The 26,105-nt window shown below is 43.5% G+C and overlaps 2 protein-coding genes across 2 annotated transcripts; both read left to right on the forward strand.

The window, feature by feature from the left end:
- Positions 1-812: 812 nt before the first annotated feature.
- creb3l3l (cAMP responsive element binding protein 3-like 3 like) lies at positions 813-9,706 on the forward strand. The gene is made up of 10 exons (XM_029716427.1): positions 813-966; positions 2,101-2,238; positions 3,242-3,632; positions 4,562-4,668; positions 5,778-5,870; positions 6,492-6,598; positions 6,796-6,864; positions 6,990-7,074; positions 7,747-7,840; positions 8,079-9,706. Exons 2-10 carry the CDS (start codon positions 2,101-2,103, stop codon positions 8,498-8,500), a joined length of 1,506 nt encoding a protein of 501 aa, XP_029572287.1. The 5' UTR covers positions 813-966; the 3' UTR covers positions 8,501-9,706.
- Positions 9,707-13,545: 3,839 nt separating this feature from the next.
- Positions 13,546-15,283, forward strand: gadd45ga (growth arrest and DNA-damage-inducible, gamma a). The gene is made up of 4 exons (XM_029716428.1): positions 13,546-13,704; positions 13,821-13,922; positions 14,042-14,252; positions 14,447-15,283. The coding sequence occupies exons 1-4, from the start codon at positions 13,646-13,648 to the stop codon at positions 14,558-14,560; spliced, it is 486 nt and encodes a 161-aa protein (XP_029572288.1). The 5' UTR covers positions 13,546-13,645; the 3' UTR covers positions 14,561-15,283.
- Positions 15,284-26,105: the final 10,822 nt, after the last annotated feature.

Consider the following 26,105-nt stretch of genomic DNA (forward strand, 5'->3'; position numbering starts at 1 on the left):
TATATACAGGGGGTGCCGGTTAGTCGAGGTAATTGAGGTAATATGTATATGTAGGTAGAGTTAAAGTGACTATGCATAGATTATAAACAGAGAGTAGCAGCAGTGTAAAAGAGGGGTCTGGGTAGCCCTTTGGTTAGCTGTTCAGGAGTCTTATGGCTTGGGGGTAGAAGCTGTTAAGAAGGCTTTTGGACCTAGACTTGGTGTTCCGGTACCGCTTGCCGTGCGGTAGCAGAGAGAACAGTCTATAACTAGGGTGGCTGGAGTCTTTGACCATTTTTAGGGCCTTCCTCTGACACCGCCTGATACAGAGGTCCTGGATGTCAGGAAGCTTGGCCCAAGTGATGTACTGGGCATTACGCACTACCCCCTATAGTGCCTTACGGACGGAGGCTGAGCAGTTGCCATACCAGGCAGTGATTTAACCAATCAGGATGCTCTCGATGATGCACCTGTAGAACCTTTTGAGGATCTGGGGACCCATGCTAAATCTTTTCAGTGTCCTGAGGGGGAATAGGCTTTGTCGTGCCCTCGTCTCAGTATATCTCTCTTCATACAGCTCAATATTTTCTGAAGAAAAAAAATATCAAAGATGTGCGTATGAGAGAAAATGCCATTATATCCTATCAACAATACATTTTCACAAGCAGTAAACCTCATCCATTTGTGATGCCTTTGATTCATGGTTTAGTATAGTTTGAATCTGAGTACTGTAATCATACTGTATTGTACACGGTATACTACATTTCCCATAATGGACTAATATTACGCATGCTGACTCGTCTATACGTGATGACGCAATTTCTGTCTTGTTGGAACTGCAAGGGGATTTCATCAGGAAGAGAGTAGTCATACTTGAGAGTGTACTCTACGAGACCTTACAGACAGTAACGCCGAATAGACAACGAAAATAGCGTCACTGACTCACTCGAATGCTATTCTAACTTGTCAGGCAGTATACTGAGAAAGGTAAGTATATTTGAGACATGATAAATTAATGCTATTTATTTTATTAATAAACGAACACATACAACAACGACCACGCCCTCAGCAATATTTGCAGATGAATCTGTCGTGCTGGCACATTACTAACGTTATAACGTTAGCTGCTGTCAGTTTAAACGTGTAAAGCCGTGGTGTGCAGTTTATGACCATCGATTCTTTATATTTTATGGAAATATGTTCAGTTATTTCTCAAATTTGGTAGGTCATGGAACGTGCATTGGCTGGTCAACTATGCAGCATATGTAGCTTTGGCAAGCAAACTCTTGATTAGCTAACTAACTAGCCTAACCAGGTAAATCTGATGGGCCCCGGGCCTACCTACTAACCCTTGTGTCTGCACTGTCAGTACATCATGTTTCTATGCTAACAATGCCTTTTCTTGTAGGGAACGATAGCAAGATAAACTAGGCCGGCAACAATGTATCTGGCTAACGTTACCTAGCTAGCTTGCTAACTAACCATCGGCCCACTGAGCACAAACTGGTTTACATGTATTTGTGGGGTAGATTTTTCACAGCAGCAGTTCATATCAAATATGAGTACTAGATTTGAAGTGCAATATTATCACGAACATTTTATGCCGCTTTCGTGTACTAGTCTGAATTAGGAAACTCGGAAATCTCCGACATGTTTACTGGTTGTATTTATTCGCCTGCCGCATTCAACGAATCAGCAAGTCGGACCTTTCCGAGTTTCTTAGTTCCGACTTGCATATGAACGCGGCAGTAGACTGGCTTGTTTTGTTGCTTCTCATGTGACAAAGGGGGAAGTGGGCGGGACGATGTCTAAGAATGAGGTCATTGATGGGAGCGCGCAGCTGTATACTGGGTGAGGGCTGCCGAACACTAGTGACTGGTGTCAACTCTCACTTAAGTCTCTCTCCAGAATAACTCATGTCCAGAATTGACATGTTAGAGAATTTAAAATTTAAAGATACAGTTATTGGGTAGGATATTCCAATATATTTGCCTTTTATTTGAACAAGAATGAGTTCGGTCACAATTCTCTTATCACACCTCATTGAACTGGACCTGCCCCCAAACCAAAGTCTTATATTTCCTGATTGTAATGGTGACATTGGTGATTCTGTTTCCCCAGATGTCAGTCACTGAGGATCTTCCTGATATGGATGGAGTGGATCTTCTGGGGATCCTGTGCCAGTATGGAGAGACTGGAGCCAACGATCCCTTCTTCACAGATGGGAATGGGCTAGAAAACTGGCTCGCCGAGCAAGATGTATGTCTCCCACTTAGGAATAAGACTGTTTTATGTTTGCTAATAGAGTTTAGTAATTGTCAGGGAACAAACCATTAATTTAATGGTATGTAGTAAAGCAGAAATATTTATTTTATCGTTTTACATCAATAATGTGCTAAACTTCCTTATAGTGCTGAGCGATTCACTGAAATGTCGGTTATTTGTAGATTTTTTTTTAACAACTAATTCTATTGAAGTTGGTTCATTAATTTTAATTCCATTTTGTTTTTGTTCGGTGAGCTCGATGTGCAGTTTCTGTAGAGAGAAATCAGATGAAGCCTGAACTGTGCGATGTAGTAGGGAGTTGTTGTTTCCAACAGGCTAATATTCTACATAGTTTAGTGCAGAAAGCGTGGTAATTAACTATAATAACCATAATGCATTGCGCGCCCGCTTAAACTTGTCCGGTCTGAACGGAGCAGACACGGAGACTGAGAGAACGTGCGATCGACAGGGATAGAAAGCAGTTGCTTCATGAGCCTGAAAATACATAATCGAAGTAATTGACAGTTGGTATTCAGAAATTATATTTACTTTGGAAAACTACTAAAATAGTGATTTTTGTCAGACAGCATAGGCAGCAGCTCTATAGAGAGGAGATGATTATCTGGAATTAAATAATAGTAATAATTCAAATATTTTATTTAAGTAAAGTAATTTGACTTAATGATGGTTTCATATGTGATAAGAAGTAATGGGCAACCACTACCATCATGGGACTTTTATTAATTATTTTATCAAGTGTTACAGCATTCAACCCACATAATGCAAAGTGCATTTAATATCTAAAAAAAATAATATCAAAATCGAAAACCCTGATTATCTTTTTATAATTGACCGAAACTGAACCGACTTCAAAAAGCACTAATTGCTCAGCACTAGTTCCTTACTTTAAAGCAGAATAACTCTTTTTCAAATTTTCTCTTTGTGGAATAAACAGTCATTTTGAATCGACACCAATGTCCTGCTGTGTTTGTTGTAGATGCTGACAGGCATGGACACTGAGGACTTCCTTTCCAGCCTGCTGGAGGGAGAAGACAACATGGCCGCCTCGTGTGCTTCACACTCTCCACTGGGCAGCGACAGCGGCATCTCTGACGACAGCAGCACTGGGGGCGTAGTTAGCCAGAACTTCCTGGCCTGCCCCAGCCCCCAGGGGAGTGACAGTGATACCGCACCCAGCCCAGGGTACTCCCAGCCCAGCCCGGGCTACTCCGACAGTCCCCTGATGGCCCTGGAGCTCCAGGCTGAGAGCCCCGAAGCCCTGGCTGTGCAAACGGACCACAGCTACTCTCTACTTCAGGGAGGAGACATGAATGCTCTACAGAGTGTGAGGGCTGAGAAGCCTGACATGGATGTCTTTATTGATCTGGGTAAATGTTGATCTAGACCTTTATACTTGTCTAGCAGGTTCATAGCTTTGGGTGGTATGAATAGTTGCATGACATCAAATTGGCTATTGACAATTCAACTAATTGGATAGTTTGTTGGTAGTTTGAGCGTCTACAGACTAACTTTACGGGGCTTTGCAAATGAAGAGGTTCCCAGGTGTGACCATACACAGCACACCCACTAGCCCAGCTGGTCATGAATCCTGAATAATGTAGCACACCAGCCAATCAACTATTGTAATGGGGAATTTCCAGGTGAAACAAAAGGAGAGCAATCGTTGATAAAATCTATCCCAAATCAATCTGGTTTATTACAAGTTGCAACAGGCAGGGAGACACCTCCAGAACAGAAGCAGAGAAAATGTCCAGCTGGCCTCTTGGAGACATGCCATTTTAAATGTAATCAGACAGTACCAAGTGGTCTGTAAGCGCCAGCTAAGAGCCTTGTAGGAAGTCAAAATCAAATGCAGTGATATGGGTCAGCTGGTACAGAATCACAGTTTCACAGAATACAATAATAATCAGTGTCCTCGGTTCTTGTACCTCCAGTCTGGTGTTTATCACTATCAACAGAACCTAACTTGAACAGAACACTGGAAATCATGTGTATTACACAAAGCGAAAACTTAAATATGTTAAGTGTGGCAATGACTCTTAACTGAATTTGAACTTTATTCATCTTAAATATTCCCATTACAACTATAAAGATCAGTTAGACTAGCACCACCTAATTCCAGCTATCTCGTCCATGTTTTGGGGATTAAGTCTAGCAGATTTGAGTCCAGTCACTAGACTCTTGTCCTCGGGCTAGAAGATTTCAAAAGAGTATTTTAGTAAGGTTTGAGAACTTTACTGTTCATGTGAACAGAAACAATATAAATGTTGTGTTTTTGTGCTTTCCTGTTCACCAGACGACCTGGACAGTGAGGGGATGGAAATGGAACAGATCTATTCCAGTGAAGAACCTCCCTGTTCTCTCGCCATAGAGGACTCTACACAGAACAACAAAGTTGATCTGGTGAGTTTCACATAATCAAATTAACATTATAGACGAGGAAACAGGATGATCAAGTCTTGAAGATGTAATCCGGAAAGGCTGTTTTTGATTTGTTGACGAAGAGGAGGTGAGGAGCGTCGCCCAATGTGGTACAAAAAAATGGCGGTGCTTATCCCGTTGTTGTATCGCATGTCCATTGTTTGCAGTAACTTCTTTGATGTAGTATCGCAAATGGAAGTGGCAGTTTCACCATTGTTAAACTTATTGCCAAACTCATTGTTTTAGTAAGAATGGCATTGATTGTACATTATTTTAGTACATCAGGGTTCCCCAACTGGCTGGCTGAATTTGGCCTGCGGGTGGTTTTATTTGCCCCCCTTCCCCCAATATGAACAATTATTTAAAACTGTAACAACACCAGGAAATTGGATCAAAGTTATTTTAATTTGGGAAATCTGTTCCCAAGTATTCCCACGCATAGAGAGATTGTATACAAATGTAAGCAAGGTTTGAAATGTTTTAGTCAAATATCTGTTTGGCCTTGTGGTCAATTTGCAGTCTCAATCAATCAAATGTATTTATAAAGCCCTTTTTACATCGGCAGTTGTCAGGAAGTGCTTATCCAGAAACCCAGCCTAAAACCCCAAACATCAAGCAAGCAATGCAGATGTAGAAAGAACAGTGACTAAGAAAAACTCCCTAGAAAGGCAGGAACCTAGGAAGAAATCTAGAGGAACCAGGCACTGAGGGGTGGACAGTCCTCTTCTGGCTGTGCTGGATGCTGATTTATACGAGTACATGGCCATTAAGGCCAGAGTGTTGTTCAAATGTTCATAGATGACCAGCAGGGTCAAATAATAAGATAATGTGTGAGAATATTTTCTTAATGTACTCCAGGTATCATTAACTAGTGGATTCAGCAAATTATTTGTAATTATGTTCTGGCCTCCTGACCAGCCACTCAAGAACATAATCGGCCCGCGGCTACTAGTTATGATCCCTGGAGTACATGAACAACATTTTACAATTATGTCACAAGACATAATCTTTGTGGCAAAGTGGTGTACGTGTGGCCTTGAGCAGATCTTCAGCACATCTCATTAAAAAAAAAATGTTTTTCTTCCTTTTAGTTCCAGTTCAAGGAGATTGTTCTGACTGATGAGGAAAGGAGACTTCTCGCTAAGGAAGGAGCAACCATACCGTCCTGCATGCCTCTTACTAAGGTCATTTTCTCCATTGATTTATTACAAATACTTGTTGACGTGCTGGAGACCAACCTAGAAACCATTGTAAACATTGATCTAATTGGCATTCAGGGAAGCACCCCTTACAAATGACAGCCAGGGAGGTGTGACACAATCTACCCAATTTGTTGCTACTTCAGAGGGTTGAGCTTGCTATTATGAAGGCATAATCTATCAGATGAGGCTGCTGGGAGGAGCCATAGGAGGATGGGCTCATTGTAATGGCTGGAATGGTATCAAACATATGGAAACATGTTTGACTCTATTCCATTACAATGAGCCCATTCTCACCAGCCTCCTCTGTAATCTATGTTTCATATTTGGCCAGTGAACAGAAAATGTCTATTAAATAGTAGAAATCTCTCCTGCACGCACGTTTGACTACAGCGTAATTATTTGTTGACCTTTTTTCAAAATGAGAGAGAAAATAATTATACCCTGCAGAATCACTTCCTATCAAACCAAATGAGAAACCGTCCCAGATAGCTTGTTTGGCTCCAGCAGTGTGACGGCAGACTGCTCCTCAGCACTGTGTACTATCCGCTCAATCATGTCAAGCATGTGATGGGTAGCCATTCCTCCTCTCTCTCTTTGTCGCAGGCGGAGGAGAGGACCCTGAAGAGGGTGAGGAGGAAGATCCGCAACAAGCAGTCGGCCCAGGAGAGTAGGAAGAAGAAGAAGGTGTACGTGGACGGCCTGGAGAACAGGTGAGAGAACGAATGGCGGGATCTCTGAAAATGAATTGAAAGCCAGCACACACAGTACTAATAAAGTATTCGTCATTGTATGATTGATTTCACCATTTCACTTCACCAATGTTTAGCCTGTTATGTCTTCATCGGGTGAAAAGGTGTGTGTGTTAAGTAGAGTTTGATTGACCGAGTTATTGCTGATTGGTGCCTAGGGTTTCCATCTGCACCGCTCACAACCAGGAGCTGCAGAAGAAGGTCCAACAACTGCAGAAACAAAACATGTAAGACACCACTGCTGTTATCATGATTATGGAATGAATGTTATGATAAGCATCACAGAATGAACGTTGGTAGACTAATATTGTGAAAATTGTCCAATGGGTATTATTATTCTCCCCCTGTCTAGGTCTCTGATAGAGCAGCTAAGGAAGTTGCAGTCCATGATGAAGATGTCAACCATGAAGACAACCACCACCAGCACCTGTGTCATGGTAAGAGGACTAACACAGCGTAGATCTTTACACTCACACCACCACATATCCTTTGTTTGGGATGCTGGGAATTCAAACTAGTGGTAACACTAGTACTGAAGGACTCCCACGTACAAGTTTACGTCTGCAGGTGTATTTGGTTGACATTTTTCAAATTGAAGTTAAACTTTAACATGGTGGGTGCTACATCCTGCTCTTTCAGGTTGCCAGCTCAGCCTGTGTTGACATTTTTATAGCTTCAACTGTTTGGGACATTATAGACCAACCCTGATTGAGGCTTGCTTGTGGTTTCATATGGTTCTCAAGGAGTGCCTGCCTGTACTGTACTAGTTTATTTTATGGAAGTGTTCTATTGAGGCCAAAGCAACTTGGGAGTAGCCATTATTTTGTCCCACTGCCAAACCATGGTATGACGGAAACATAAACCAACAAGTACTTTCACTTCGGTTAACAAAAGACGAGAGTGCTGCTTTGGTCCGTAATGATGAGAATTATATTTCTTATAGAAAAACAAATGGAAGATAACGTTTTTTTTTTTTTACACAGTAAAATACTTTTTGCATTCGTCTTTGTAGACCGACGTACCTCATCTATTGGGTTTGTAAATCTGGGTCGCACACACCACATTTTTAACAGCTTTCTTACGTTTTTTTCCCCCCCTTCTCTTCTCAGGTGTTCCTGCTGTCTTTCTGCCTCATCATCTTCCCCTCTGTCAACCCGTTTGGCCGCAGCCCTGGACAGAAGGAGATATACACCCCCTCTTCCGGTAAGTCAGGACAGAAGTGTCGTCTCAAAGGCTAAAGCTATGTCTAAACTATGAATAACATGTTCTTCTGTTGAAAATAACATTCATTTAGAATATAAAGAATAGCTATGTATACAACGATAAACAACATCAACAAATTGTTCACAAATATTTCCTGTCTCTTCCAGTTAAGGTGCTGTATGAAACATTGTGTAAGAATTCAGAATACGTTAACAAGCCATTTCCCTCTGAACTGTAGTTGTGTCCAGGACCTTGCGCTCAGTGGTTGTTGATGACGCCCCAGACCACTTGCCCCTGGCTTACTCTGAGCCTGTGGAGGAAACTGACAGCGCCGAGCCGCCCCCTCTCAGCCTCCTCCTAGTGCCCAAGGTAGAGAACCCCAAGGCAATGTTCACTGGAGGCCAGAACCACACACCAGACTACCAGAAGGTGGAGCAGTCGGAAACGGAGAGCGGAGTCAACAGCAACTCGTCTGCAGACTTCCCCAAACCAGGTCAAAACGAGCTGAAGCCGGGGGCCGGGCCCGGGGGCCTGCAGGAGGGATCCAGAGATCCAGTGGGAACGCCCGTGGCCTACGAGGTTCCAGGGACCAAGGAAAACTGGATCGACAGGAAGCCAACGTCCATCATTATACAGCAACACCGCTCGGATGAGATGTAGACAGAAGAGCCAGATTTGAATCAACTAAACAGAGGGAGGAAGGGGGCTAGGATGAAGGGGACTAATCAAAGGTTTCAGTTGTTATTGATAATGTTGATTGAAACTTGGGGGGAAAAGGGGTAGTAGATGTTTTGTTATCACAGTATTCCCCCTCTCTCTATCTGTTCCTCCTTCTCCTGGTGATACTTCTGTTCCTTTTTGAGCACTTTGTTCTGATGTTCTGTTCCAGTGGTAGAATGGACTACTGAGAGTTCCATTGTTATCCTCTCATCAAGGGGGGTGGGGTGAAGTACACTATGAAAGGGGATAGTCATCTGTTGAAATTGCATGACTGCTGAAGACTTTAAAACACAAATTCTCTCTTGAAAAACAAAATGATTAATTCTTGCCATCTGTGTTTTTTAGTGTGTCTCCAGCAGGTCTTGTTGCTAAGTACTTTGCTAGCGAATGACCAATTCCTTCCATAGCGCATGTCTAGTTCTCTGCTAGTTTACTTTGCACATTCAGCATCCATAGTGTAAATGTATACTCATGACGCCAGATTAGTGGTTGATCTGTCTGTATACTCCGCTTTAGACATTGCAGGACATTTGGATTTTGTGGACATCTTTTGGTATTTTCCTTGTAACAAGGGTTTTCATGCTTTCTCTAGTGTTTTTCTTTGTTTTGCTCTTAACTTGTTGACAAATTGAAATGACTGAAAATGGGAGTGCTCTGGAATAAGTCCCCATTTTCCAGTGCCAGTGACGGAACTGTGTCTAGTTTTGACCTTTTTAGGTAGGAACTGTTTGAGTCCTTCATCCAGTGGTTCACTCTCTGGACCTACAGTATGTTGTTTACCCCTCGGTGTGTCATATGGAGAAGTGAACATTTTTTAAATATATATTAGCTATGTTAATTCAGTGTTGCAGTATAACTATACTCAAGTGTAATGACCTGTCAGTTCATTCAGTGAGGCATTTTTGTTGTCTTTTTTTTTTTCGGTTCAGTGAATTATGAAATCTAAATGGTATTGGAACTCTTTGTTATTTTTGATATGTCGAAGAAGAGATAAGATGTAGTTTAATCAGGTTGAAAAGAAGCACTGATATGCCATAGTCCGAAATTGGAATGTAAATAGGCTGGAATGATTGTAATGTTCGTTTTTAACAATTTACTGTATGACATTAAACGTCACTATTAAAAGTCCCCTTTTTTTTAAATGAATGATTGTCATGAGTTTGCTACTGACCATGGTGCTGAAACATTGCTGACACGTGCTGATTCTTTGTGCAGAAATTGGTGTTACCACAGTTTGTTAGAGCTAGCTATATGTTTAATTTTCTGGGGATTCTCCCAAGGTCTAGTTCAGAGGTTGGCAACCCTGTTCCTGAAGTGTCGCACTTAGGCCAGTGATTGACTAAATTCATCACACCTGGTCTTCCAAGTCGGTTAAATTAAATCAAAAACATGGAATGCCTACCCTTTGGTCTAGTTGTGTAAACCATGATTTGCTCCAGTTTAGTTGGCTATCTTCAATACGAAATGCTCATGGAAATGGTTTCTTCGTTGGAAGACAATTACCTGAGGAATGAGGGTTATTTCCGGCTCATGAGATAGGTTTGTTAAAATATAGGCTACGTTATTGGGTCGTCATGGAAATGTTATGAAAGTCTTGGCCACTAGAAGCTATAGAAGCTGAGCAAGATGCTCATTTGGTATCATCTATCAAAATAGCCTGAAGTAGAGGCTTCTCAGCCCACCCAGTCAGCAGAAGCGCAAGCCTGCGTGGAGGCAGGAGGAGACAACCGGGCTGCTAATTGTTTTTGGGGCTTTAAAGCTCAATGTCAAAAGTCACCAATAAAAATTGAGTTTTTTTTAACTAATGTTGACGAGTTCCTCTGATAAGACGGTTAAGCTTTTGTTTTAGTAAATTGGGAATTGACAGCCATTGGGCCTAATAGTTACACATTCAATTCCACCTCCAACAGTCCTCTCTGCATACTACAATTACACTTAATTCTTGCTAAGTAGAAATGTGTTCAGACATCTGCAAATTGATAGCCTGAGTGCCAGTCTGTGCTATCATGCCAAAAATCCCTGTCACTCATTGTCATACCAAAATTTAGCAAGTTTTAGTTGAAACATGCACTTTGGCTGTAGAGTGCAAGAGCACAAACAGATCTGGGCCCCTCGTTTTAAACAATTGTACTTCACTAGAAACATGTTTTAAAGATGGGGTGCATGTAGGACGGGATGGAGTGAAGAAGGTGTGATGATGGATGCTGGAATATTTGAGTGGATGGAAGGATGAGGTGGATGGAAGTATAGGATAGTGTGTGATAGCATCATTGATTCAACACTTACAACAGAAGAGTGAATAACAGCACATGATCACCACTTTCTATAAGGAATAAATGACTCATAATAGTGTGATCATGAGTCTTTGTTATTCAACAAGCTGTGTCTGGCAATGTAGGGTAAAGGTCATTATCGTTTACTACCACCGGGTGGCGACTTCTGCACAGTTTTGTAGAGCTCTGCTACTCGATTGGAGCCTGACAGCCCTGACATATGAAGGGTTAGGGCCTGGTAGGGCCAGTTTATTTCATCAATAACTAGGGTACGGGCAAGGCTCGGGTATCACTAAATTGATCGCTAACATTTTGTCGTTGAGCCATTTGCTTGTGCTTTGCTGTATGGTACAGTGATATCTGACTAAGATCATAACACGGTGTCAGACGTACTAAAACCTCGTCAAATATAAAACAGGAGAGATTATTTCACCGAAAATAAGAATGTTCCTTGAGTTTTGTCCGAGTTTAGGGTGATGAAAAGTAGCTGACAGCTAACTGCCGTCTCGTGTCTCTTCATTGAGCAGAGCAGCCCAAGCAGAGCCTGTTGCTATGGAAACTCACAGACTCAGAGCAGCCATGAGCAGAGTGCATGCAGAGTGAGTTGTGCGCAGGGAGCGAGTGACAGACAGATCGGAGAAGTTTATGGATATACTAATGGAGGAAGTTATTTCTGATTTAGAGCGTCGGGCAGGGCAGGGCAGGGCAGGGCAGGGCCGGGCCGGGCCGGGTCTTAAATTTGGCAGAAGCAATCCGGTCTTGGTAGGGTAGGGCCTTAACGTCGCGGACATGGTTAGGGCTTAAAATTCATGCCCGTGCAGGGCTCAACCGTTTTAGCCATCCTCTGACTAAGGCGCAACACTGTTTTAAATGATGCCTGCCTATGTAGGCCTATATCAGATCTAGTAATAGTCACTGTATTATAACAAGTTTCACAATCGTATGTATTATCTAACTTTCTATTGTTAGTCCTAGTAGAGTGAAGTACCTATAGGATTGTCCATGAATTGTATTCCAATTTCAGTGCTCTGTAGCCTAGGCCAGAGCTAATAGTTCATGAGATGGCCGATCAAGTCGTTATTCATAGGAGACTCTGACAGGTTAGTAAAAAGGGAGTGTGAATAGCAGACAAATAGTTGATAACTGTTAAAAAGCTAGTATGTTGACTCTTTCAACGAGCTATCAGACGTATCAATCAAACAATTAATCAGAATGATAAAAGTGTGAAAGGGCCACTCTTAATCCCTGTTTATACCTGGTTCTAACATGCATCCTTTGTCCGGATCTTGTTCACATTCTGATCTTGCCCACATATCCAGACAGGTTTAGACATCTTCTTGACCACCTTCGGGAGGTAGTTCGGCATGCATTTCGTCTGGATACCTTACAAGTGAAGACGGATCTGGACAGTGAAACCATTTAAATCGTTTTCCGCCTTCTAAAATCATTGACGGGTGACACAATTGACTTACGCCGTCAATAGGTGTCTTAAAATAAATAAATAAATATTATTTTGTAAGAATAGCTGTCAAATCAGTTGCATACAGGGAGGGTCCAGGATGTGGGTCACAACGTGGACACAGTGTACGGATAAGAGACACATTTTAGTACCATGTGTACATATTTCTGAAAATGTGGGCACAATCAGAATGTGGACAAGATATTGTAACGACCCTGGGTTTATAAGGTCGTTACAATATGAACAAAGGAAGCATGATTAGAACCAGGTAAGAACGAGGCTTTAGTGAGCACGTGCATCTGTCTGCAGCTGTTGCAGTAGCTGTTGCAGTTACACACACCCTGACCCCCCCCCCGGCCCCCCGGCCCCACTCTCACCCGGCCCCACTCTCACCGGCCCCACTCTCATCCTGAAAGAACAGGAGGCAGGTGGGGCACGCGCCATTATTCTGACAGCGGCTGTTGTCTTGGCGATAAATCGCCACGCGCCAAGACGGGCAATTATGTTCTTGAGCCTCAGATGCAAAACACTGGCGTGTGCCGCGTGCAAGCTGTTCTCTTCCGCTTGTCATTTCTCCGTAAAAAAAAAAACACAAAAAAAACGTCTTTCACTTGGCTGCTCAGATAAGTATTGGACCCAATAACAACTTTGGGAAAATAGATAAGGCACACATTTTATGTTTAACGTTGCGCTGCAAGTAGCCCAGATACCAACATCCTTACAACTTTTGGTTTTGGTGCGATTGCAAACCAATAAGGCATTATTACCTATAAATACTAAACAGCCCTAAAGAAACGCATTATGCATAACCTCCATTTTGTTTTATAAGAGACAATACAATGTAGGCTTCACATGTCCAGTGAGTGCATGTCAATTTTAATACCGTAACTGAACAAAGAGTACAGGTTGGGAGCTTTATTCAGTTCTGCAAGTTTTATTCGTTTCAAGCCTCTGTCCCATAGCCTCTTTTCTGTGTGGTGTTTTCAAATTGATATAAAAGGGGACATTTCAGTTTTGCACAGTGCTGATGTTGAATGTTGGCAGCGAGCCAAGGCAAAAGTCAATGAAGGTGGGGGGATTTCTTGTAATATTGTAATCCTGCCCCACGTGGGGTTGTCAACAAGCGCAACTGTAACACACAGGGACATTTTGCTCGGCACATACCCAAAGCCAATCACGACAGTCAGCAGGGGAAAACCACGCCTCTTGCCGAGAAACTCCGCTGACCTGCTATATAACAACGGCAACGCTGCAAGAGCCCAGAATAACGCAAGAGCTGCCGGTGAAGTGACAGCCTGTGTCTATCTATCTATCAATTATTGAACAAGCCCGATATACACTTGGATTACAATCATGACTCTGGAACTGGAAGAGATCCGTGGACAGGAGAGCGCACTCGATACCACCGATAGGTAAATAGCCTACACATTTTACAAACGAATGCAGTCTGAACCTTTTGATAATGTGTTACTATGTAATGACACTGTGCAGAGATGAATAATACCGATGTATCTTTTTTCCCCCTCAGAGTGCAAATTGCAGGCACAGCCCTGGAGGAGCTGTTGGTGTCTGCAAAGAAGCAGGACTATCTTACCGTGGGAGTCTACGAGTCTGCCAAAGTTATGAATGTGTAAGTACACTCCTAATGCTTTTTGTCATGCACAAAGTATTCATGCTCCGATGTATGGCGTAGTGTACAATTACAGCATAGGACCCGCTTCTAAAACTGCCTCATGTTTATTTCAACAGTGACGCAGACAATGTGGCATTCTGCGTTCTGGCGACAGACGAGGAGTACGAATGCGACATCGCGCTCCAGATCCACTTCACCCTCATCCAGGCGTTCTGCTTCGATAACGACATCAACGTGGTGCGCGTTAACGACATCGAGCGCCTGGCTGACCTCGTGGGCACGGACGAAACTGGGGAACCCAAGGACGCACATTGCATTCTTGTCACGGTACGTCCTGGTCTACAGGCTTGGTCACGAGTCATCCAGTCAGCGTGATTTACCCATAGTTCTTGCTGATAATGGTCGCCCTGAAAGCAGTAAGCATGTCACTCGTTCAGTCTAGTTCTATATTATATAGAGTAGCTGTCTATCTGATGTGATTGTGATGATTCTAATCCCTGCTCCCTCTCTCTTCCTCACAGAGCCCTGGTGCTGGATCTTGGAAAGACCCTGCTTTGGACAAACTGCATCTGTTCTGTGAGGAGAGCCGCAGTGTGTATGACTGGGTTCCCACCATCACCCTACCCGAACGCTGAACAACTACACCCTCTGCATGCTTCATTTGATGATGATGAAGATGACGAAGAAAGCATCAAATAAATCGGACCCCCCCCCCAGGGTTTGAAGCCTGCCTGTCTATTGGAATATAAGGCTGTGGCTGTAACCAAGGACCCAGGGTGCAGTGTGGGAAGGCAGTGTGGTTCTGGATTACTCATGTGGACTGGCTCAGGTGTATGTGGACTGGGCCCATGTTATGTCATGAAATCCCAGACCAGGATAGGGAGTTGAACTGGAATGGACTCTGCAGTACACAGAGACAGGTCGTGACCATATAGCTGCCCTGGCTAAGGTCAAGAGTTAGGGGTGAACTGAGGAGATGGTCAGAGAAAGAGAGAGGAGGGAGGAGAAGAGATGGACTTGTGAAAATGTGAAACATGGCTGGATGTTAAGGTGGTTTTCTTGTAGCAGAAAGAGATGTGGAAGAAGGCGGACTTCAGAAGGTTCTCAGAAGAGAAAGGAAAATATTGGACTTCATTTTTTAAGTTTGACAAAGACACTGGGGAATGCTCGGATTGAAACTCAGAGACAATAACTTTCTTAATATGATGCAAGCAGTTCTTATAGCCTACCACTGAATGAACTTGGCAAACATCAAGTCGTTGGACTATGAATTGTATTGATTATTTTAGTGTCATTCTGTTTGTTATGAAACTGTAAACACATTTTACACAATTTCTTAATAAATGCTTTAAACTTTACCCAAGTTCTTTGCTGTGATTTGAAAAAAAATATTGTTCTGTGCAGCAATCTCCAGTGATGAGCAGTTTGCACTCACTTGACCCTGTCTCTGATGGAGTGGAATCTGATAGGATGAACCTGCTGCAGAGTGGCATCTGATTGGACAGAGATAGGTGAGGCAGGAAGTGTGGCACAAAGAACCCCAGGCTGCAGCAGAGAGGGTGAGAAAGAGAGGGGGGAGCGGTGCGGGGGGGGGGGGGGGGTTTGACGGAGAGAGTAAGAATAACAGGTAGAATGAGGTAGTTGCAACACTAGCGGTTCAGACAAAAACTTATTCAGGCAAGCAAGCAGTGACCTTCCCTCACCCATACACCAGCTGCTTACTGCAACAGCTTGCACAACCGCAGGAGCCAGGAACCAGGGCAGGGGGGCCAGAGACGGGGGCGGGCTGGAGAAGAGGGGCTAGGAGCCTATGCCTTAGAGGGCTCTCTTTGTCTCCAGAGCATGGCTTCTGCACTGTCAGCGGGGGGCTGATGGTGTGTGTGTGACCGGGGAAGTGTGCTAACTGGATTTTCTTAATAAATCATGAAGTAGAGTTGCACACATTTTGTTTCACTGAAAGGGATTGCATGCTGTTAGGAAATAGCAATGCACGCTTGCACATCCTGAGTGACAGATTTCCGAGATGCTATCGCTCTTGCACACAAACATTATCGTAAAACATTACACAAACCAAGGAAAGATTCAAACTTCTTCAAAAGGAAAAGTGAGCACAGCTATGAGTAATTACCATGTGTATGCATGTGGTCTTTCCAGTAACACATGCATACACACACGCCTTGACATGGTCTTGAAAGTCCGGGCTGGGGGCTGTTAGTTGGAAAGGGACTCAGGCAGTCAGAGGAAAGGTGGATGTGGTGTGGCACTAAGCTGACACTAAACGCGTCCACATCAAAGAGTCCGAGGTAAGGGGAACACACACACACACACACACACACACACACACACACACACACACACACACACACACACACACACACTCTTCCTGTAAACACTCATCATGCTATTCTATGAGAAGAAGACCGCTAAACTGAGTTGAGATTAATAGAAGTCTAGTCAATAGGAATTCCCCGTCCATTCGTCACTGGACTAGAAGGTACTGGGCAGCCACTGCAATCCCCCCCCCCCCAATGTGTAGTAGTATCACTTGTACATTTACACTGCATTGTCTAGAGCAATTTACAGAAAGTACATTCAGTTAAGGGGGGTGAAACAACTATAGCACAACATTTCTTTGCTGGACTGAAAAGACAATATGTTTTGCAGTCAAAAATGATTTATGTTAATCTAAATAAAGCATGCGGTGTAAACCAATGACTGAAAGACATTTACCCGTAATAACTCAGTAAGTCCATAAAACAGAGAAGTGTCGTAATTTGTTCATGTAAGCAGAATATGACTATATTGCTGACGCTGGTTGTGTCTTGCTGTGCAGGTCCCTATCTGATTAAAAAAAACACTCTCCCTTGAAATAGTCTTGGCAACAAATTGCTCCCCAAAATGTGTTCTATCAAGACTATTTCCAGTGAATGTAGGGGTTTTCCTTCTTTCTTTTGCACTTGCCCTGAAGCCAATCATTCCTAAAGCCAAAAGTCTAGCACACCAGTCCTTGACTTTAGTCAACTTGTCTGAACTTTTAACACCATATAGAAATACGCCAAAATAGCAGGCGTATTGTAGGTTAGTTAAACATTGCCTCGGTCAGTAGCATTTAATTGGCTATTGTTGGATAGCTCCTTGCCCTAGTTTACATGGGGCCCTATGCAATTGACTTAAACCCCCTAGAGTCGATTGACGCTCCAGTGACGCACCATAACAACAACAAAAAAACGATCAAAATCTGTCAGTTAGAGATATCAGCTTTCTTTTTGCATTGGATGCATCTCAATCCATCACGTCCGCCAGTGTCGCACTTCTGAAAGGTGGCAGAGCTAGAGCGGTGTTTGTCAGACCGTAAGACATCCCGAAAATCGGTCTTCTCACGTAAACGTCTGTGGCGTCCGAACGGTTTGACTTGCAAGCTATTAATGACTACTCTATGGAAAGGGGAGACTACCGTTTTGCTCTGCGACCCCCACAAAGGAGACTTGTCTGAAGTCGGTACAATCGATGTGCCAACTTCTGTTTGGAGCATCTGAATCAACTTGGCTACAAACTAATGGGACCCCACTGTGGAAAGGGGAGATTCTCATGAACACGATGGGGTTCTCCATTTTTCTCTACGGCCCCCACAAGTGTCACGGGACACGTTTCTGTGGTAATGGCCAAAATCAATATTCTATCAAATCATTTTTTAAAGATATTTTTGGGATACCTAAAGGGGTCCTAAAATTCTAAATCAAAGAGCTAAACGATCCATAGTATGACCATCTTAAAACAATTCCATGTTTGCCTATGCCCCCCCCCTCCCCTAACGTTTTAGACTCTAAAGAATATGAAATGTCAGATCCTAGGTCAATAAGCTACCTTCCTCGGAAATGAGATTGTATGTCAACAAGACTAACCTAAGCCAATGTGAAATGAAGACAAAGTATTACTGCTACTGGGTGTGTGGAGTAACTGCATGGAGTCTCTCTACACGAGTCGACCCAGTTTAACTTTGTACCCAGAACAAAAACAACGTGTCTGTTTACCCTCTCTTTACAGGTGCACCATGGGGCCAGTGTGGCGAGGGAAGAAGGTTATTCTGGTTTGAATATAGAGCTCCAGCTGGAAAACAGAAAGTGGTTTACTAGCAGGTTTACCTCCTCGTGTTACTTGCTGTTCTCTTCCACTCGATGCTCCCTGCAGCAACAGACCTCGTCAGAAGCCTGTTTATACCTGGTTCTAACGTCCTTTGTCCCGATCTTGTCCACATTCTGACTGTGCCCACATTTCTAGGCATGTGTAGATGATTAATAGACACATTGTGATCTGATTGTGATCAGATCACAAGAATATCTGTTAATTCATTTGCAGGGAGGGGCCAGGATATCTGGTCACAATGTGGACACAGTGTACGGATAAGAGACACATTTTACTACCATGTGTAAGTGCAATGGCTGCAATGTGGGCACGATCAGAATGTGGATAAGATCAAGATAAAGGACACATGTTAGCACCAGGCATAATCAAGGCTTAAGAGAGACATACTGACTGTCTATGCTGAGATCTGTGCTCAGATAGACGAAGAGGGAAAATGAAAGTGTGAACCAGAGAGAGCGAGAGAGAGAGAGAGAGAGAGAGTGGACAGTTTATCAGTTAGACGGCTAGCCCAGACACTGTTCTCCCTCCCTGTGTGGAAGCTTATCCTCAATTTCCCCGGTCCCAATTCAAAAAAGTTCATTCTGCATGCTTTGGACATATAACATGCCCCAGTTTAGTATTTAGAACAATCCCAAACCATTGCACACAACATGGGCCAACTGTAATACCGATATGTATGCAGGGTTAAGGTAGAGGATCAGCACCAGGTTTTCCCATGTGTGCTTCAGCCAACTTCACTGACTGCTGTTGTCATGCTATTCATGTGAGATCAGTTAGTCTAAAGTACACAGAGATCTGGGACGCAGGCAGGCAGGCACACAGACAGGCAGGCAGACAGGCACGCAGACAGGCAGGCTAGAGGAATAGAGAGCTTTCCCACTCCCTGCTCCTCCTTCCTGACACTAACCACAAACAGACAGATGACACCAAGCCAGCCAGCGTGCCTCCAACTGTCCCCTGTCCCCTAGTTTAATGCCATGAGCTCATGCTCCGCGCTGGCTGGGGCTGGTTATGTGCTGCTAATCTAAGCATGTGTCTCTAACTGGAACGAAGCTGCTTTACTCTGGCACTTCTGCTTACTGACAGATCACTGATATACGGGCTCTGGCCCACCACACTGCTCCTTGTTTTGGATAAGGAAGAATGATTTCCCGGTGTCACTGTTAACATGGTGGAGAGTTTGCTTCAGTGTCACTCTCTGGCTCTGGGGATAGGTAGAGGTAGATGGACACAGCACACCTGGGCTGGGTGAGGTCAGGAACAGGTAGGGATGAGTTCACCTCCCCTGAAGCTCTTTGTAGTGACTGACTGTAGTTAGCTCAGTGCCCTGTGATCAGCCACAGTAAAACAGCTGTCTCTGACCTGAAGGGAGGACGACCAAGATTAACAGTCACTCATTCGCTTGACCGTCAGTTAACAACCTCACTGTGGCCACTGGGTAGGATGACACATACCCTAGGTATTGTATGAGGTCATGGCTTTTGGTCTGGTGTTCATAATTGGTCACCAACGGCGGTTCTGCAGTATTTTCTCCCAGCCCTGCAATAACGCACCTGATTCGCTAAGCAATCAGTGTGCTTTAGGCTACCTGAAAATCCACATGAGACTGTAGGCCTATTGTCATGCTAATTTGGTTTAAATGCAAAATCCCACATTGGGCTTTGTTTAATCATGTAAGAACTGATGTTCATTCTCAACTTGATGAAAATCCTCAACGGGGATTTATTTAACATTGCATAGTCATTGCATCAGGGGTTTCTTCATATGGTAATCACGTTTTGAATGGATAAATGTGTGATTTTTTTGTGAGTAAACGCCTAGTCCCTATTTCCATGAAAATACACTGTTTTGTAGACACACTGTATGTTTTGTCGTTGTACACCCCTTCCTTCAAGAACACCAGCCAAAGTTTATGTCAAACAATAACGTTTGTGGGGTATCAAATACAAATGAGGAAAATATCAAACAGGCAAACTCATGTGGGACTGCAAACGGTGAGATGCACCAAGAATGCACACAGGATAACGACCTCAAACAACCTCACAAGCAACTAGTAAGACTAGACGTATCACATTTCAGGTTTGTTTTTATTCCTAGTACGTTTTACTCACGCAAATTGTAAAAATCTTAAACACATAAAACAAAAAAACATAATGGTTTGAAAACACAATAAAATGTGGAACATTGAAAAGTGACATTTCATTAACTGAACCCAATCTAGTTTATGCAGGGTCTTAGTACAGTAAGATGCTGTCAAGCCAAACACATTCCCCTCCTGTTGATCAAATTAGGTTGAGGGTCCAGGCCTGTCCGCTTACGTAAGCTGACATGAGATCAGTGTAAATGAGAAAGTGCTCCTTAAATAGCCTAGACACACAGCCAAGTCACAGCCATGCCTGGCCTGCACCTCCTGCTATAGACACACAGCTTGGCAGCGGAAGTATGGAGAGGGGAGGGAAAACTGAGCAAAGATAGACATATAGTTTGAGATGAATGATGTTCATAGGTGCAACGTTTGAACATGGAGTGGGGTGGCGCAAACATGTCGTGGGGGCAAGCAGTTCTGGTTGTAATGGAGAAAAGCGATTTCTTTTCCCTCCACCCTCCAACTCTCCCCGCATGCCATCCATATTTGCCAGTTTATCGTGGATGCCAGTCTTGCACTGGCGCGGAAATGCTAAGTGTTTTCCCAGATATGGGGTGCAGTGCAGCCTCAACACTCAGAATGAAGCCTCACACATAACTGACATAGTTTAGCCTGTCAGGAACACGTCTCTAGGCCATGCCAGGAATCCCCAGGCCACAGCCACTCATAGCCTTAGATGTAGGTTCTGGGGAGTAATGCCATATATATATATATTTTTTTTTCTTAGTTGTTTATTAGGATCCCCATTAGCTACTGCTAAAGTAGCAGCTACTCTTCCTGGGGTCCACACAAAACATACAACATGACATGGTACATAACATTAATAGGCATGTACATCCCAGAATTACATACATTTAAAACAAGAACACATGCTTTCATACATTTATGCCTTCATGATCGTGTGATTCATAGATGCTACTGAATGCCAGTACAACACACAAAAACGAAAATGCGATTGTAACGGTTGACCCATAAATGGGCTCGTAAACATGCTGGAGGAGACAGCTGCCCTGCAGTCGCGGTCTGTTGCTTCATTTGCGTATTCGTTTGATGACAGGTTCCAGTGCCTGGGTATTCAGACTTACAGGCAGATTGGCTGGTTTACAGTCTGGTGGGATGGATGGACGGATGGATGGATGGAAGAAAGGACAGGTAGATGGAGAGAGAGGGGCGAGGGAAAGGAGCGAGAGAGAGAGATGGAGTGAGTCAGAGAGAGAAATGAGAGATGGCTGTTTAGAAGGTGTAAATGCAAGTGTTCTGATGGGAAAGGCTGTGTCAGGCTAAAGGATCTATTTGGAGACTATCCGAAAAGGCAATGCGGACTCTTATACCCCCCCCCCCCCCCACACACACACACAGAGAGAGAGAAGTAACTCTGTTGTAATAAGTTACCCCTTAGATACGATGAGATTATCCATTAGATAGTATCAAAGGAAGCCGGTATGCTATTATCGGTGAAGAGCCTCACTGTTTCCCAGATTCCCCATGTGGTTCTCAATCTGCATCTGTTGGTGCTAACTCAATATCTGGGATCAGGCTAGATCTGGGGTAAGAGTTCTGTGAAGGTAATGTAGTCAATGCAGGCATGTTGTTTTGGCTGGTGAGTAACACAAAAACAGAATGGCCAGCACACTTAAAAGAGTAAACAACATGACTAGAGTACTCTCTCTTTCTCAATCCCTCCCTCCCTCTCTCTCTCTCTCTCTCTTTCGCTCTCTCTCTCTCTCTTCTTCAGTAGCCCCTCCAACCATGTTAATGAGAAACCCAGAAGGACATTGAGTGAACAGAGAGAGAGAGAGAGAGAGAGAGAGGAGAGAGAGGGGGAGAGAGAGAAAGAGCGAGGCCTTGTTTGTGTTCAGGCCACTGTGTGTCCAAGGTCAGGGTTATTAGGGGAATGATGATGCACTGGCTCCTTACACAAACACAGCTTATTTCCCCTCGAAAGTGTGATGAGAATGTAAAAACATGCAAGACAGACTGATGTACTACTGGGCCATAACATGTTGTTACGTAGGATAGGGAATGTAGGGTAGAAGGGTATGATCTTCAGAATATGCCGAAGCCATGCCCCCTGAACCATGTCTACATTACTTACTGCTGTAAAGTCCCACTGGCCACCTGCACCGTCATCTTATCCACAGGTCCGTGAACTTTCAGAACAGTCCGTGGACTAACACACAGTACTGTGAGAGGACAAGCAAACAGCAGCTGTGTTCATACTCACACACTCTCCATCCCTAGGGAGAACAATGCACTACCGTTATCACCACTACCACGTGCACAGTGACGGTCAACAATAACAATAAACTGAACATTTTCTCCCATGCCTGACTGAACAACAAAGTGTTTTGAGTCTGCATGGAGACGTGTGTGAAACATTTAGAATTCCATCCATTGTCACTCAAAGGATGAACTGAGGATAACAATTGCGTTTTGCTTATAGGGGGAAGGAAGGTTTTTGAAGGAACTGATGCAATTGTCCCCTCTTGGTTGCACATGGGCTTTTTCCATAGCAACACGTCACATATGCCCTACTAACACACCAAGGGGTCCCTAGCAACAGTGCTTCGTCTTACTCCCTCTCTCTTTCTCTATTTCGCTCTCTCTCTCTCCCGCTCTCTCTCTCTCTCTCCCTCTCTCTCTCTTCTTCTTTCTCTCCCATGCCTTCAGATATCAGCAAGTTCAAGCAAAACAAGCCCAGTGTTTATGGGTGCTCTGCCATTAATGAAAAACAAAAATAATCTCTTTTTGTTTTGGTGATGTTACTTAATCTGTAGGGATGGAGGGAAGAGCACAGTGAAATATGGAGAGGGGGTGGGGCCCTCTGCTAGGGGCTGGGGTGGCAGCGGCCAATCAGATCACAAGCTCAAACAGGGAATGTTGCTGTTGGTAACAGAGATGTGATTGGCTGACGCTGGTCTTGCGCAATTGGATAGGTGTCCCAGAGCATGTAGGTATTTTGAGCACTGTTATGATTGTGTTTATCTAGTCCACTGGTGTTTAATGACCTTGTAATTATTTTTTCTCTTACATTTTCTCTCTCTCTCTCTCTCTCTGTTTTTATCTCTCACAGAGGAGGATGTGACGGTAAAGTGAAGATAATTTGATTTCTAAAGCTTCGTCCGCATGTGTGTGAGTGTTCATGTGGGAAAGAGTGTGTGGGTGTTTGTGTGCATCTCCTACATACCACTACTGACCTATGACCACAATGTACTTTTCGTCCCTCTGCAGCAAAAGGTCATGTGGCATGGGGCCTCCCTCTGAACTCTCTTATTCATATCTCCATTTCCCCATCTCTGTTCTGCATGGATGGGACGGATTCATATCGGATCAACATGTTATTGGACTATTGGAGCCTCTGGAGAGCTCTGTTTTCCAAGCATGAGATGTCCAGCGTGAAACCATCATAATCACACTGATCCTACAGTAGATCAATCCTAGAGGTCAACCCAGGTGTGAGCAACACTCTGTTGACCCCTCAAAGACAGCGCTGACACACGCTGGGATTGACACATGCACTGTTTGTTGACATGTTTACGTACCGTTCCTTCCTCAAAGGGGCGGGAGCTTCACCCGGCATTCCGATGTTGCTTTGGAGACAGGGCTCTGACAGCGGCCAATGGGCAGAGAGGATTATAATGAGCGTGTGTGAATCAAACAGCACGTTGGCAGAAGGTGATTTTTTAAAATCTGCTCACTCAAGGAAGAATGCACAGCGGGGAATAAGAACGAGAATCAAACAAACAAATGCTGCTAAGCCAATTAAATACCATAGTCATAATCTGGACATCAGGGGTTAAGTAGTGAGTGAGTGTGTGTTTTAGTACAATTGTTATTGTTAATGAATGTGGCAACTAAGTTGTCTTTGGTTCTGATTTAATCTTGGCATCAAGGGTCAGCTAGAGGTGTGTGTTTGTGTGTTTGTGTGCGTGTGTGTGCGTGTGTGTGTGTGTGTGTGTGTGTGTGCGTGTGTGTGTGTGTGTGTGTGTGTGCGTGTATGGCTGTGTGTGTGTTTGTGTCTCACACAAGTGTTTGTCACACTCATTACAAAGTTGTCGTTTTTTGTCTAAATATATCAATGTTGTTGTTAGTATCGTCTCAGTATCTGGTTACTTACTTACAGTTGAAGTCGGAAGTTTACATACACCTTAGCCAAATACATTTAAACTCAGTTTTTCACAATTCCTGACATTTAATCCTAGTAAAACTGTTTTAGGTCAGTTAGGATCACCACTTTATTTTAAGAATGTGAAATGTCAGAATAATAGTAGAGAGAAGGATTTATTTCAGCTTTTATTTCTTTCATCATATTCACAGTGGGTGAGAAGTTTACATACATTCAATTAGTATTTGGTAGCATTACCTTTAAATTGTTTAACTTGGGTCAAATGTTTCGGGTAGCCTTCCACAAGCTTCCCACAATAAGTTGGGTGAATTTTGGCCCATTCCTCCTGAGAGAGCTGGTGTAACTGAGTCAGGTTTGTAGGCCTCCTTGCTCGCACACGCTTTTCAGTTCTGCCCACAAATTTTGAGGATTGAGGTCAGGGCTTTGTGATGGCCACTCCAATACCTTGACTTTGTTGTCCTTAAGCCATTTTGCCACAACTTTGGAAGTATGCTTAGGGTCATTGTCCATTTGGAAGACCCATTTGTGACCAAGCTTTAAATTCCTGACTGATGTCTTGAGATGTTGCTTCAATATATCCACATTATTTTCCATCCACATCATTTCCATCCTCATGATGCCATCTATTTTGTGAAGTTCACCAGTCCTTCCTGCAGCAAAGCACCTCCACAACATGATGCTGCCCCCCCCCCCCCGTGCTTCATAGTTGGGATGGTGTTCTTCGGCTTGCAAGCCTCCCCCAAGCCTCCCCCATTATGGCCAAACAGTTCTATTTTTGTTTCATCAGACCAGTGGACATTTCTCCAAAAAGTACGATCTTTGTCCCCATGTGCAGTTGCAAACCGTAGTCTGGCTTTTTTTGGGGCAGTTTTGGAGCAGTGGCTTCTTCCTTGCTGAGCGGCCTTTCAGGTTATGTCGATATAGGACTCGTTTTACTGTGGATATAGATACTTTTGTATCTGTTTCCTCCAGCATCTTCATTGCTGTTGTTCTGGGATTGATTTGCACTTTTCACACCAAAGTACGTTCATCTCTAGGAGACAGAACGCGTCTCCTTCTTGAGCGGTATGACGGCTGCGTGGTCCCATGGTGTTTATACTTGCGTACTATTGTTTGTACAGATGAACGTGGTACATTCAGGCCTTTGGAAATTGCTCCGAAAGATGAACCAGACTTGTGGAGGTCTACAATTTTCTTCTGAGGTCTTGGCTAATTTCTTTTGATTTTCCGATGATGTCAAGCAAAGAGGCACTGAGTTTGAAGGTCGGCCTTGAAATACATCCACAGGTACACCTCCAATTGACTCAAATGATGTTAGTTAGCCTATCAGAAGCTTCTAAAGCTATGACATCATTTTCTGGAATTTTCCAAGCTGTTTAAAGGCATAGTCAACTTGGTGTATGTAAACTTCTGATCCACTGGAATTATAATACAGTGAATTATAAGTGAAATAACCTGCCTGTAAACAATTGTTGGAAAAATGACTTGTGTCATGCACAAAGTAGATGTCCTAACCGACTTGCTAAAAGTATAGTTTGTTAACAAGACATTTGTGGAGTGGTTGAAAAACGAGTTTTAATGACTCCAACCTAAGTGTATGTAAACTTCCGACTTCAACTGTACACCTGTCCCTCAGTTACTTTACAGTAACTGTCCTCGTTAACTGTCCTCGTTAACTGTCCTCGCTAACTGTCCTCGCTAACTGTCCTCGCTAACTACCTGCATATTGCCTGTTTATCACATGAGTAAAGCCTTCATATTTATT

The sequence above is a fragment of the Salmo trutta genome, chromosome 27, assembly GCF_901001165.1.
Source record: "Salmo trutta chromosome 27, fSalTru1.1, whole genome shotgun sequence".
Taxonomy (NCBI): Eukaryota; Metazoa; Chordata; class Actinopteri; order Salmoniformes; family Salmonidae; genus Salmo; species Salmo trutta.

Excerpts from the sequence above, each read along its gene's own strand:
- creb3l3l (XM_029716427.1), top strand. The coding sequence starts at position 2,101 with ATGTCAGTCACTGAGGATCTTCCTGATATGGATGGAGTGGATCTTCTG. Across the intron at positions 5,871-6,491 it reads CCTGCATGCCTCTTACTAAG|GCGGAGGAGAGGACCCTGAA; the intron begins GTCATTTTCTCC and ends TCTTTGTCGCAG. Across the intron at positions 7,841-8,078 it reads GATATACACCCCCTCTTCCG|TTGTGTCCAGGACCTTGCGC; the intron begins GTAAGTCAGGAC and ends TCTGAACTGTAG.
- gadd45ga (XM_029716428.1), top strand. The coding sequence starts at position 13,646 with ATGACTCTGGAACTGGAAGAGATCCGTGGACAGGAGAGCGCACTCGAT. Across the intron at positions 13,923-14,041 it reads TCTGCCAAAGTTATGAATGT|TGACGCAGACAATGTGGCAT; the intron begins GTAAGTACACTC and ends TTATTTCAACAG. Across the intron at positions 14,253-14,446 it reads CACATTGCATTCTTGTCACG|AGCCCTGGTGCTGGATCTTG; the intron begins GTACGTCCTGGT and ends TCTTCCTCACAG.